Source organism: Cucumis sativus, chromosome 2 (assembly GCF_000004075.3).
Source record: "Cucumis sativus cultivar 9930 chromosome 2, Cucumber_9930_V3, whole genome shotgun sequence".
Lineage (NCBI taxonomy): Eukaryota > Viridiplantae > Streptophyta > Magnoliopsida > Cucurbitales > Cucurbitaceae > Cucumis > Cucumis sativus.
In genome coordinates, this window is record NC_026656.2 from 2576638 (window position 1) to 2592246 (window position 15609).

The window sequence follows — 15609 nt, forward strand, 5'->3', positions numbered from 1 at the left end:
GAAAAGAAAAAAAATTCCCATCGACATTTTATGATATACATCTTAATTCTCTTGCCATATAAGACAAAGATGGTTAGCTCAATTCTTTATAGTTTGATGTACTTATCGAGAGAAGCTCTAGAACATGATCATCTGAACTTCATCACTATTTTTTCATAATAAAAGTATAAAAATACTCTCCGTTTTTTTTTTCTTTCTGAGTCCAAGTCTGCATATTTATTAATAGGTAGTTTATAGGTTTTATTAATTCAAGTCATAACTTTATTGTTTTTTCTTAGAAAGGCAGGGAAATCTTGTTGCAGTATTCTCCCAATGCCATCACTGGAAAAATTTCTCTATATGATGCATAGTGTAATGTGCAATTTTTGAAGAATACTCCAGTAATTTCCTGCACATGTAAACAATAATTAGAAATTGTTAATTATAATGGTTAGGAATATATGTTTTAGAAGGAAACCAAAAAAATAAAAAAATAAATAAAAGAAAAGAAAAGAAAAGAAAGAAAGAAAGAAAAAGGGCACTCATCACCTCTTGTGGAAAATCACCATCTTCAGTTTGATAATTGATCAAAACCTTGGCAGCACGATGAATTGGATTGGGGTCTATATTTTCCTGTTAATTAAGTAATTAATTAGTGTTATCTTAAAGAAAATTAGCACCATGTTTAGATTTTGAAATGATTAAAATCAATTCTTTTTCAAAACGATTCTAAAATTGTTTCCCACACTGGGCTCTCCACTTCCCGTTTCAATCTTCCGTCTCTGTAAAAAATTGTTTGTTTTATTTTGCAGATCAGAAGCAGTTTTCCATAGAAAATTTGCAAAGATTGCGTTCCCTTTAATAAAATAAGTTCTATTGAAAACGTGAAAATTTTAAATTCAGAGAAAATTGCTTAAAATATCCTAAGAGAATCGAAGGAAATAATTATCTATCAGACCATTCATTTATATAATCTAAATGTTCAATAATCCTAAGATTCAAACATAACCGTTATCTTTGGTCATTAAAATACATAAAATAATAATATTTATACCAAAAATAACAAATAATAAATTTTAAAAAGAGTCATATGGAGCAAAGACAGAAAAAGGGAGAGACTGCGAGAAAGGGAATACATTATCCGTCTCCATCTCCACTTAGCTTACAGGGAAAATTTCTCCCAGTCCCTTCCCATAAGGAGTAGATCTTCGTGGAATATTTTTAGTACTCTAAAACATCATTTAAGCATTCAAGATAAATTTTGATTATATGAAATTAAAATTACATTCAAAAGGGGTAAACAGTTAATTAAATTATTGATTTTAAAGGATAGTAAACATGTTTTAAGTTATAAGTGAAAAGGAACTTGCCTGTCCAGCACATATCAAACCCATCAAACCCCATGCCGTCTGCACCACATTTGATCTTTTCCCTTCCAACTGTATGTATCGCTATATGGTGCATCCAATAGTATTAATAATCCAATCAATATATAACTGATGCAATAATTTATAATTGGTTAAATTATGTATTGTAAAAAATGTTGTTGGAATAAACCTTTCAAATTACGAAAAAATCTTTTAGATTTTTTAATAAAAACTAAAATCTTCTAGCCCCATTTGGATATCTCGGCCATGTCATCTTGCTCATTATTGAATATATACTATTGAGGGTCTGATAGTTCTAAAGGAATATCCACACAGCTGAAACCCCTAGATACACTATCACACACTTGTTTCCTTTTCAAAAAAATAAACACTAAAATCTAGAACGAGGTTTTACGGTGACATATAATGAAGATATATTTAGATCACTACAATATTTTAGATTAATGGCAGATTCTTCTAAGTCTCAATTTTTATTCAAAATTTTGAAGGATTTTGTTTTGAAATGTGTTGTGAAAAGTCTCATCATTGAAACTTTTGAAACAAATAACAATTTTCCCCATAACTTACACTAAATTAGGTTCTTCTACACTTAGTAGGAAGTAAATGAAAACCTAAATATTAAATTATAAAAAATGTCCCTCAACAATGTGTTTTGGGTAAAACATGTCTCTACCTTTTTAAATATTTTGAACGTTTGGAAAGTTTAAAAAATACTCTTAGTTTTTGAAAAGTTTTGGTTGAAAAGTTTCTCTAAACAAAAGTTTCATAAATACTCTTAAACTTAAAAAATGTTCAAAAATACTTTCATTAATTCAATTTTTACGCTAAATAAAAATCAATATTTTAAATTAAAGCTATAGTTTAAATTTATACCAAAATGTCTATATTTCTATTAATATTTTTACAATTTTGTGGATGTGATATCGATAGAAGGGTTAATCGATATTTTAACTACATCATAAAAAAAATTCACAAATCACAATAAATAAACATAAAAAGTACACTAATATAAAGAGGCATTTTCAAATATAAAATAAATTTAAACTATTTATAAAGTAGAGAAAAATCTATCAAATTCTCCCTAACCGATTTAGTTGTGCTATGACTTTATAAAGGGACATTTTTAAATGGGACATTTTAAAAATAAAAAACTAATTAAAATATTTACAACATAAAACAAAATTTTGGATTTTATCAACTATAGAGACTCATAAATTTCTATGGCTATCTATCAATACGACTGATAGAATTATATCAATGTCTATTATTAATAGAATCTGAATTTTTTATATATTTTGTCAAATTTACTATTTTTTACAATTTATAGTAAATTTGACAATTAAATAGTTTGAATTTTTTTTCCATTTGTGAGAATTTCTCAATATATTTTACTTACTAACTTAAATTTATTTTTTGAATTTTTTTTGGATCAATTTTCAATAAATAGACATTGAAGTTGAAATTTATGTAAAAGTAAAATTTTGATATATCCACCAACATCAATATTTTAAATCTTGGGTTAAAACATATAGAATTCAACAAATTCTCACAAAATTTCAAAATAAAAACTTCTCCTAAAATTAAAGCATACTAAAATGATAGGAAAATTTTAAAAAAGAGCAAATTTTACAAAATATTTACAACCTATAACAAATTCTATCACTAATAGTCATTGATATTTTATATTAATAAAATACTATCATTGATAGAATCCTAAATTTTACTATAGCTTGTAAATATTTTAATTTATTTTACTTTTTTTAAAAATGTCCATTTTTTTACTTGACAATTAGTTGTATGTTAATAACAAAAAAAAAAAATTATTGAGATTGGTTGTGTGCGTGGTCTATCACTATGTTAATAGTCAAATAAATTTAAAATTATGATTTTAACTTAAAAATTTTTGTTGTTGAAAAAATTGGTACAACATTTTGGATCAATGAGAGTACTTTTTAGTTTCTTTTAAGTTCAAAGGTATTGATGTTGATGAAACTTTTTTAATAGTTCATAGGTATAAACTAAGGATAAGGATATTTTTAACCATTTTTAAAAAATTAAGTGCATTTTTTTAACTTTTAAAAGGTGAATGGTATTTTCCACACATCATTTTTTTGTAATTTAACACAAAAAATAAATATACATGTTTTGTTACCTTCTTGCTGCATGACAAGTAGCTCTCCCCAAACCCTCCTTCTGAATTTTGTATGTTAAGTAGAAAATTAGCTCCTTTTCGAAGTGCTTCACAATTTTCATAAGTCTTCCCCGCCATTGACAATGCCTTATGTGCAAACCACGTTCCATATGTATAGCAAATCCCCCAATTTCCATACCTATGTATTCACACACAATGCTTGAAATTTTTTCTTTCTATAAAATTTTTGTACCGATGACTCAAATTTCATGTTGGAAATGTCGTTTGACCTAGATTTTGAAAACAAAACTCTATTGTAACTTTTTTTTTTTAACAAACCATAAAAGGGCGGTGGGATCAGAAGACACACCTTCATATCTAGATAGTGCACTCATCATTGCCTAAGACTTAAGAGTTGCATAACTTTTTTGGTTTCATCAGTACTCCCTCTCACATTCACACACACTCGTGATCTGTACTTGTGATCAACTAATCTAATACAATAATATTTCCACATGCTAGGCTTGACAAGTAGGATGTTCTTCATTGTTTCCAAAATGAGAGTCAAACGAGATTTTGAAATGAAACTTGGGGTAATTTGTACAAAAATCTCAATACGCAATATGTGTATTAATAAATAGGGTTACCAAGAACCATCAGGCAATTGTGTGTCCAGAAGAAATTGAATAGCCCTGTTGATAAAATTATTGATCTCTTCCTTTCTATGTGATGGGTATTGTTTCCTAAATAAAAGTATGGCTTGTAATGCAGATGAAGTGCACTCCACATGTCTGCAAATAATATTCATAAATTAAGAATAATACTAATTAACTTAATTAGGTTTAATAAAATAAAATTAGAAAATTATAATTTAATTTAGTAGAATGAAAAATCATACTCGTGGTCGATGATTAGGTCTTCAAGAAATTCCACTGGATTCAACCACTAATTAAGCACAAGGTAGAATGAGTTTAAAGATAGACAATAATATATTTTGAAGAAAGTTAACATACACCTTTTTTTTTAAAAAAAAAGAAGAAAATTAATAACTAAGGATAAATGAATACACTCAAATATTTTCTAAATATTTTGACTAGTTTGACAGATTCATCACACCCAAATGTCTCCACTATGACCACTTTTTGAAAGAGGACTTTTTGTTTTCTTAATACTTGCTCACAGCTTTTTCTTCACTCTAAGTTTGTCTAACTTTATCTTTAGTTTTTCTATTAGCATATAGACAGAGGCATTCCTATTTATAGATGAGAGATCTTTTGAGCCCGAACGAAAAAGATTATTGTTATAGACTTTCTTAGACATATTTCTATGAGTATTTCATTACCTAAAGGAATTTTCTAGGATTTGAACTTGAAACCCAAGAAATGTTAGGATATTTCTAGATTCTACTTTTTCTTTTTGTTATTTATTTATTTAGATTTTATATAATGCAACATAATTCTAAAATACTTATAATATCTATGCATTTAAGACATCTTGTAGATCACTTGAAAGAAAACTTCTAGACTTAGTCAGGGTTGTCTATTTTAACAATATATGCTATAATATTAAAGGATGAGGAAGGGGTTAAAACAACATTTGTTTACCCATTTTTAAATGTAAATGTTAAAATAAAAAGAAAAAGGGAAAGCTTTTTAAGGTGTCAAATTATTGTTGGACCAAGAACTATAAATAAAGTGAGTGTTTGCTCTCGGGATCGATCGATGCATCAAATATATTTTTCTTTTTCATATACCTCCATCCAGTAGTAACTTGATGCTGGTTCCCAGACTGATATACCTCCATTTTTGCTTTGCAGGTTTAGGATGACATTAACAGCATCGTAGAGACATCCGGGTTCCATTTTTTTGCCAACTATTTCAGGTGGTAGCAAGGAGAGAAGTAGGCAACACTAGAACAATTTTACAAGTTTTCATTAACTATTGTTAATAGTCATAGCTAGGCCTGCATTAATGTGAAAAATAATGAATTAAATAAAATTTGAAGCCACACCTTTAAGTTCTCAGCAGTGCTATCAGAAAGTTGCCATCCATGATCACAGTCTGAAAAGGTCCAAGATCCTTTAGATATCTGACGGAACATACTTTTATAGTCACCTGAAGGATTGTTTCTAACCTACAATGTCACCCAACGTATAGCTTAGGAAAATTGCGATAAAAACATTTAGAAAAAAATAACTCATGGTACCTATTTTTTTTTGCATATTACGAATATAGTAAATTAAAATGAGTGATATCAGACGACTATTAGACGGTAATTATAGAACTATCGAAAGACGATCATACGGTAATCATACAGTTATCGACTTTCAAATTAACTACTTTTGTAATTTAGAAAATGTAGTGACATGGACTCTATTGTCATAAACTGTTTTGTAAATTTTTGCAAGAGCCCTATAATTTATAAGTCCAGGTAAGGCATGATAAAGGTCATTAGCAAATATGGCTCAAAATGAGTACTTAAGAAATGCATGTGAGGAGATTATTGCCAAAACTATGGCCACAAGACTGAAATTAAAGCAGTACTGTCAAATATTATTGTGGAAAATCAGACTTTTGTTAATGGGAGACAAATGACTGATGGCATTCTCTTGCTACCAAAAAGACTAAAGGCTTTGTGTTCAAGCTGGACATTGAGAAGGCTTCTGACAAAGTAAATTGGAAGTTCATTATGCTTATGAAGAAAAACTTCTCGAAAAAATGGAGGGATTGGATCAACTTCTGTATTTCTACAATTTAATACTCGGTGCTTATTAATGGTAAACCTCAAGAGAGAATCTAGCCAAATAGAGGCATTATATTAGACAGGGAAACCCTATCTCCTCCTTCATTTTTTGTCATTGCTATGGATTATTTGAGCTGGGATCTAACATCATTCTTACTCGTCTTCTTTTCTGCATGACATTCTAGATTTTGTGGAAGACAATGATAATTCCATAAGAATCTCCAATTCGCTATTCATCTTTTTTAAAATGTTGCCGGCCTCAATATTAACTTGTCAAAATCTACGATCTCTCCTATTAAAGTTGCTAAAGAGAGAACAAATCTTGTTGCGAAGAGTTGGGGATATCTACACAATTTCTCCCTACAACCTACCTTGGTATGCCACGTGTAGATAAGCCTAAATCCCTTCCATTTTGAGAGAACATTTATGAAAAAATCCACAGAAAAACTCAACATTTTGCATATATCTCTAATGGTGGTAGATTCACTCTCATCAATTCCTCTTTAACTAGCTTGCCTACCTACCAACTATTGGCTTTCAAAGCCCCTACCTCTTCTTGCAAGAAAATTGAAAAATATTGAAGGAATTTCTTATGGAAAGAAAACTTTGACGATCTTTTCATCTATGTGTCAACCTAAAGAAAGGGTTAAATCCTATCAAATGATCCATTGCCATTGCACTTTTAGAGAAAAAGGGATTTGGAGGTATCATCTTGAGCCAAAAGCTTTATGGAGAATCCTTATTGATGCAAAGTACTCAAAATCATACAAAGGCAGCCTTCCTACCATAGGGAGAAACAAAATAGCTTTTAAGGAAAATTACATAGGGTATCATTTTTAGAAAATAATAATATAGCAAATGATTTTGTTTGTGATTTTTTGATCGGAGTAATTTAACTTCATTTGTGATTTTTTTTTTACTTGATTCGATTTTTATTTTGAGTTGAATTTGATTCCAAATTATTTTGTTTTATTTTTTTTAATTTATTTTGTTTTAGTTTTAATTTATCTCAATTTATTTTGTTTTAGTTTTAATTTATCTCAATTTTGTATATCAGAGTGTTGTGATATACTTATATTATATGTATTAGTTGATTAATATACTTACTTCGTGATTTTTGTTTTTTCAAATTTTATACAGTTCATTAGAGTATTATTAAGTATATGAATGATGTAACTCAGTGTATCATTATCAAGTATATCAACAATATATTGTTAAAGCATATCGGTAAAATGAATCATTATCAAGTATATGAATCAAGTTGACAAGTGTATATCATGTGTATAAGTAGGACTTCAAGCATATGAAAGTGTATTTAATCAATCAAATATATAAGTGAAGAATACTAAGTGTATCTGCAGTGCATTGTGTGTACCAAACATATCATGTACATCAAACGTATCAAATTTGTTGAGTGTACCAATGAAACATAACAAGTTTATTAGCGGTGTATCAAACTTATAAGTGAAGTCTTTAAGTGTATCAAACTTCGAAGGCCTAAGGGGTATCAAGTGTATCAAGAAGAATCAAGTGTAACGAGAAGTATTATAATGTGTATCAAAATGTATTAGGTGTATCGAACAATATTGGATGCATCAAGTGTATCAATCAAATGTATCATGTGTATCAAGGAATATTAAGTGTATCAGACGTATATAAGATGTATCAAACGTATATTAGTAACGAAACATTTATGACATTTTACCTCTTGATGTGTAGGTTGAGCTTTGTTTTTGCTATTTTCACAAATAATAAAGTGTGTATATTATAGACTTAATTATTATAACTTATTTTATAAGTGTCCCCAGGTTTAATGTCCCATGTAGATCCACTTACAAGGATATTGAGTGGTTTAATGAACATGTTGATTGAAAAATTAACAATGACAGGTATCTATCTTTCTGGCATAGTGATTGGGATAACCACATCTCCTTAATGATCAAGATTCCGAGACACTATGCTCTATATAAGATTTAAAAAAAAAAGGATCGATAAGAGATGCTTGGAATGATGAGATCAATGATTGGGACTTCAAACCTAGAAGACGTCTCAGTGATAGAGAGATAAATCAATGGAACGCCATAAAAAAGAAAACCTTCTTCATATTTCTGATAAAAAAGGCTCGGATGTTTCTGTGTGGAAATTAAATACCAATGGTTTGATCTCCATTTTGTCTGTTAAAGCTGCCTTACATAATTCAATTTTCTTTGTTCTTTGATACACAATTGTGTTCTTATTATGGATTTGATTCAAAAAAAGACTGAAATCACTATGTCTCAGTCCGAATTGGTGTGTGGTGTGCAATGTTGATAGTGAAACTATTGATCTTCTTTTTCTCTCATGTCCTACGTATTTCGAAGATTTTTTCAAACATATTTGCTCCATCAATACTAAAACCAAAATTGGTGCGGCTGTTATTTGGTTTTTATGGCTGAACAGAAACAAGAGAATTTTGGATAATAGCTACTCAAGCACTCTCAATATTTGGTAAGATATCTGTAACCTCACCCAATTCTGGTCATCTAAAAGCAATATTTTCGCTAATTAAATGCATATTGTTATTTCCTTCAACATAAATGCATTCATTTAATCTCTTTTTTATTGAGCTTATCTCTAACCCTTTCTCTACCAAAATATTGTATCCTCTATGCTTTGTTGAATAATGATGAAATTGCTAAAATGGTGCTCACCTAGTGCATGAGAATGCTTGGGTGCACCTGCTAATCCATGTTGGTATCATTTTCGAGAAAAAAAAAAGAGAGAAAGAAATGCATGCAAGGAAAAAGAAAGTTATTTTGAGTGAAACATGCAAATCCCTTTTAGTAACTATTTATTTTTTTGTTAAATTTCTTTTTCCATGTCTTACACCAATTTGGAAAAAGAATCTTTTTTCAATACAAAAAAGTATATCTTACCACGATTTACATCTTTAAATATATCATGATTAAATTTCTTAGCCAAATTCTAAATAAAGATAAATTTTTTAAAGCTACTTTTCTAGTTTTCAATAATTCGCTTGATTTTTTGAACCATTGGTAGAATGCAAATAACAAAGCAAGAAGAATGTTCGAGGTGAAAATAGTTACCAAACCAAACTCAAATTTTTTATTTAATGGTTTTAATTGTGAATCCCTCTCAAACAGAGATTCAAAATTACTAAAATATCCTCATACTATACTATGAGACTACCCCTTCCAAAATTTTCATAATACATAAAAATTACTCAAAGTGAGTGTGTAAAAAATGCATCTGATAAAAAAAAATCCAATTTAGTGAAAGAATTTTTATTTATAAATTGTGAATCGCTCTCAACATTTCATTATATATGAAATTACCAAAATATCCCCATACAATAATGAGATTCCTCGGCCTTCTAAATCTTTCTACTTTCACTCCCACCATGGCGACCACTACACACTGTCGTCAGCCACCAATGCCCACTGATAACTGCTATCGGCGACCAAAAGGACCAAGGACCTACTTCTACAACGGCTCACCAGTCTTTGGTCACACATTGTTAACTAGGGATTTGATTGGCCTGTGAACATGTGGGAAGATGTTGGTAACTTGATTGGCCTATGGTCTAATCGACACAAATTTTGTATAGACTTTGACCGGGCACCATCTCTTTAAATTATAGAGCTCTCATAAACGAAAAGGGTACTATAGGCTTAATTAGCAATAGTCTTTCTTACCATGTAACTTTGCTCTCTAATGAATAAATTTGTGGTTGGTCACTGAAGATATCCACTTCACAGATACTCCTAGGTGATTGGCTGCTCATCGTTTCCTCTAACAAAAAAAACTAGGGATTGATCGGGACCGACAACTAGAGGTTGATGATAAAAAATCGAGACTAGCGACCAAAATAAAGTGTGATATTTTACTATACTTATAGAAGTTTTGTTATTTAGATAATGTCATCAAAATATAATGAGGGAGTTCCTTCGAGAAAATATTTAAAATGCAAAAATATGCTTTTGGAAAACATTTTTTTCTTTCTAAATAATCTAAAAATTAAAGTACTGTCTTGATTATTTACAAAAATTAATGAGCATATATTTAATTACCTGAGAGTTCTTGATGAATTGATGGCCATTGTTGAGGGCAGTCTCAATTTCATGTGTGATATTACAAGAAATTAGAGCTTCCATGGCAAAAGGAGCATCCCATGATTGGCTACCAAAACTTTGTATTTTCATACCATCTTCAGCCATCCAGAAAAAATCAGGAAGTCTAGCTAAATGCTTCTTTACATAGTCACTATTTGGATCTTCAATCCAACAAGCAAGCATACATAGTGGCTGTGGGTAAAAAATCATAACTTGGACGATTTTTATTGTTATTAGTGGAACAAGATAGAAAACAAAACTATAGAATAGTATCGTCACAAGATACAAGTAACGAGAACCATCAAGGGTATGGAAAAATTAAAACATCAGAAATTCTCTCATTCAAGGCTTTTGTTGTTAGGCTGTGAGCCAAAATACATTGAGAGACAATTGAAAATGAAGAAACAAAAACAAAAAGAACATTTTCCAAGAGTTGCACCAAATCTTTTGCATCCTCAATAAAAAAGGGAACTTCAGTTAAATCTGACTCATTTTTATTTACCAACTTAACCACCCTCCAGACAGTAATTAAGATTATTTCCCTTGTATTGAGTTGCAATTTCTATATGTGAGTGCCTCAGGGAGCCCCTCACACCTTAAGAACTTTGCAATAGGGGATGGTAACACATGCCAAGTAGACGAATTTGTGTTTAGGAGGAGAAACTAAATTTAATATTTATAAAAAATGAACTAAAATTCAACATTTAAAAATATATAAACTAAAACTAAACAAGTTTAGAAAATATATAAATTAAAACTAAACAAGTTTAGTATCGAAAGTAATGTTCTAATCTATATGTATTAAATTAAATGAATGTTAAAGATACTATAAATCGGGGATCTATAGGTGTACCAAGATAGCTCTAATAATTCAAAGGGTGATGCATATTAATTGATCCAAACAAAATATTTCAAAATTGGCGATGAGCTAAGAGTTGAGAGACAACCTTCTCGACGCAGCCAATGGTAATGTAGCGACTATTTTCATCCTCATAATGAATATGTCTCATAGTTTCATTCAAGGCTTTTTGACGAATCAATTTATTAAAAGGCCATCGAGTCATGAGTGGTTCACTAAGTAAATAAAGAGTGTCCCAAAGTAAGTCCTGAACAAAGGGATGTGGAAAGTACAGATCTTCCTGCAATATTAATTATACATATATTATATTATACGATCGGGTATGACCTTGACTAAGTTAAATATATATAGAAGAAAGATATATCGTCATATCTCACCACAGCACACAAGTGACGAGCTTTCTTCCAATTAATTTGATGGTAAGGTTGAGTGTGAAGTTCATCTCTTAATTGTGAAACAAAAGACGTTAGCGGTGCTTGAAACCTTTTGCCATACAAATAAGACATGGGCATGTAGGTGATTCGAGTGTAACACATCATGTTTGCTGTATGCATCAAATCAACCATCAAAATCAAAGGTTTGATATATATTTGTATGTATGTAAAAGCTTTGTATAAATGTATATAATATGATGAATATAATTAATTTAGTTTAGGGATATAGTTGAAAGTTGAACTTACATGGGTGAATGGGGAGCCAAGTGGGTAACATCCAATATTCAGGAGGCATGGGGTTGCTTCCAGACCAATCGAACACGTTTAATATCTTTACATTATTCAAGTGATCAAAATATGTAAGTTGAATACTTCGTAATATAACAGGGAATGGATTCAATAAGAAAGTGAAAAATATGTTAAAATTTTCATTTTGATCATTGTATACTGCTAAATGGTCAACTTTAGTCTCTATAATTTCAATCAAACGCATGTTGTGGTTCAGCTAATGATCTCAACCTATTTTTAAAAAAAAATCTCAAATACCCTTTTTTTTTTGTTTGTGTACTTTCAATATATCTACGTTGTAATGAATAGCAAAAAAATATATTAAATTATTTACAATTCGGATCTTTTTAAAAATATAACAAAGTGGCAAAATATTTACACGCTATAGAACAATTTTGAAAACGAAAAAAATTCACGAGCCCACCATGAAAAATAACAAATATATTTGAAAAATAACAAATGTATTGTAATTAATTGGTATCGAGTGCACATAATATATTTGAAAAACGATCGTTCAGATTTTGGTATTCTTTCATACACGATCATTTAGATTTAAATATAAATGATCGTTTAAATTTGACTACTCAATCCTAAAATATTTTTTTTAAAATGTTTTTTTGTTTAAATTTGGGTAGCCAAATCTAAATGATTTTTTTTCATAAATTTTTTATACACCGGTCTTTTAGATTTGATCGTTTAAATTTGGATAGCAAAGTCCAAACGATTTTTTACACTATATTTTCTGGTACACAATCGTTTAGATTTGGATAGCCAAACTCAACCATAATTTCAAGATTTATTAGTTAGACATAATTTATATTTAGAAAACGATCATTCAGATTTTGTACATGTTCGTGATTTGATCGTTTAAATTTGGCTAACCAAATCTAAACGATTTTTTAAAGATTTTTTATGCACAATCTTTTAGGTTTGGCTATTTTTGGTACACGATCGTTTAGATTTTGCTATTCAATATCCCAACGATTTTTTTCACACTCTTTTATATTTGAAACAATCAAATAACCGCTACAAAAAAAAAATTCTTTTTTATATTTGGTACACTATCTTGAATCAAATAACCGTTTTTAAAAATAAAAGAAAAACTATAGAAGAAAAAGAGAAAAAGACGATGGACAAGAAACAAAATCGCAGAAGAGGAAGAAAAAGAAAAGATGATGAAAAGGAAAAACAAACGTGAAATATTTTTAAAAAATAATCAGTTTTGTGAGTTTTTTCATTTTGTTATGAAAATTAACTTTTACAACTATACCAATAGTTTCTTAAAATTACCATTTTACCCCTATTTGTGTATGGGTGCATATATTTTGGTATATACATGTCAACTGATATACATTCTATTTGGTATATAAATGAAGTAGACTGTACCTGTAATACTATAACTAATATTATACTTTATAAAATAGATATTAGAATATAAAAAAAAAAAACTTAACAATATGGAGAAGAAACTGATATTTATACCGAGAGCCATATCTTTCCCCAAGAAGGTATGGAGGTGACACCACCACGGTGTCGTATCCAATTTCTGGATCTGGAAAGTTGCTCAACCTCAGGTCCTTCCCCAAGTAAACGCAAAGAGATGTAATTGAAGGTAGTGCAGAACATGCTACTCTGAGCACCTACATGCAACCCCCATCCGCCATCTTCATTCTGCAAAGTATTATTAGTACTTTTACACTAATCAATTATTTACTCTATGTCCATCTACCTACATGGCTTTTAATCTAAACCTCTAAAAAAATTCAATATAATATGCTAGAAGTGAGTTTTTTTTCTTTTTCTTCTTTTCAGTACAATGGAGAATGAGAAAGGACAGTAATCCATGTTTTATGACAAAGCGAACATTTTTTTTGTATAGTGTTTTGCATTCAACCACTATAATTTGAAATTTATAAATTTAAATGAGAAGAGAATATGGTTTACTTGATGGTTGTAAACATAACGCAACATTTCTTTCTTGTGTTCACGACTCAATATTGTGTCCATTATACCCATAATGTAGATACAAATTAGCATAGGGCACATGTAAAATAGAGGGCCTGATGTTTCACTAGGCCAATGTCCATCACTTGCTTGTATGGCTGCTAAGAAATAAGCTCCTCTTCTCATTGCATTTGATGCCTTTTCATAACTTATTTCTTCTCCATCTTCAACTTTCTCTTGTTGTGGTATACTTTGTTTGAATTTTTTCTCTCTGAGAATCTGCACCCATATCATTTGAATTAATTATTGTTTTTCCATTCAACTTCATATAACAAATAATTGTAATGTAATAACTTAAAAGTATCAAAGTGAGCTGTATATTCCTTTTCGTGCGTAACGGATTATTCCTTTTTTTTTTTTCTGAATTGCGTTGTAATAAATGGTTTATGACCATTCACGTAGAGTTAGCATGGTGTGATGAACGAATGTATTTTCGAAAATAACCATCTTAAAAAGAGGAGAAGCAACTATTTGAATGTGTATACGTTTCTTCTTCAAATTGTTTTTAAGAACTTTTTCACCGTCATTTTCTCTCCTATTCTTTTTTCTTTCTTTTTTGCAAATTTGTTCAAATTCGATTTTATTTTCACAAAGTATAGTTCATTAGATCTTGTGAATGGAGCGCTACTTCTAAGAGAAATTTAATTTGTTTTATTATGAGACAAATTTGCTCACGAAATTCAGGCACTGGAGTGAGTAAAATTGTTTTAAGGAGAAAACGTGAATTTTTTAAGCTCAGATTCTTTTCGGTGTATGAAGTAATATGTATTTTTCATTTTTTGGTTATATTATTCTTCTAACAAAGTTGAGAGATTAAAAATGATCAATTTGAAACCATAAAAGTTAAATGTATCCATTCTCATTCTTAAAAACTTGAAAATGGCATTACCTGGAAGCGCCAAAGAAAGTCACCGCTCGGAAAACCCTTGAGACGATTTTTTGTAAAACGTTGGCGTAAGTGTTCGATTTCGGCTTGCTCTTCAGGAGTTCCTGCATTTGGATCAAATTCCCATACTTGCCTTCCTCGAAAGTTGTTTATGGAATAGATGTAAGGATCATTTCCACCCTCACCTATCTTGAGTATCCACATGATCGATCTTGGATTCACAAACAAAACTTCAACCAAATGGACTAAAAAGCTTCAAACAAAAGGACTAGAACTCGTAGGTAGGAAAGGGGAGAAAAAACAAAGCAATGTAATAATGGCCATGAAATTTTTACATATCAATATTCATTTTCTTGCTATCGTCCAAAGTTTTTCATATGTTTAGTTTGCCATCTCTCGACTCAAGTACATATATATTATATATGCCCACTTCCACCTATTTAATTAACTGATTTGATAAGTCAAATCCAATACTATTCACCCATTATTAGACTAATTAATTAGGTATAAGAAGTTTTCAATTTAAAGTTTTGTGAAAAAAAAATTAACAATATTTTCAAATATAGTAAAAAATTAGATTTGAGTCTATCCATATTCATTGGTTTAGTTGGTGTCCGTCAGTGGTATAATTTAAAGTTTTACTATGTTTTCTAAATATTTCCATCTATCTATTTTCATTAGTTTCATTGGTGTCTATCAGTGATATACTTTACAATTTTACTATGTTTTTAAAATATTTTCACCGATTTACCGTTTACCATAAAAAAAAAAAAAAGATAGTTTTCA

General features: G+C 29.8%; 1 protein-coding gene across 1 annotated transcript; it reads right to left on the reverse strand.

Moving 5' to 3' along the window:
* LOC101216643 (isomultiflorenol synthase) lies at positions 1-15222 on the reverse strand. The gene is made up of 15 exons (XM_011650491.2): positions 14827-15222; positions 13878-14156; positions 13416-13604; positions 11892-11976; positions 11589-11755; positions 11300-11491; positions 10311-10544; positions 5509-5631; positions 5252-5407; positions 4397-4443; positions 4146-4289; positions 3520-3697; positions 1350-1430; positions 529-612; positions 1-388 (listed from the first exon to the last, which is right to left on the reverse strand). The coding sequence occupies exons 1-15, from the start codon at positions 15025-15027 to the stop codon at positions 275-277; spliced, it is 2274 nt and encodes a 757-aa protein (XP_011648793.2). The 5' UTR covers positions 15028-15222; the 3' UTR covers positions 1-274.
* Positions 15223-15609: the final 387 nt, after the last annotated feature.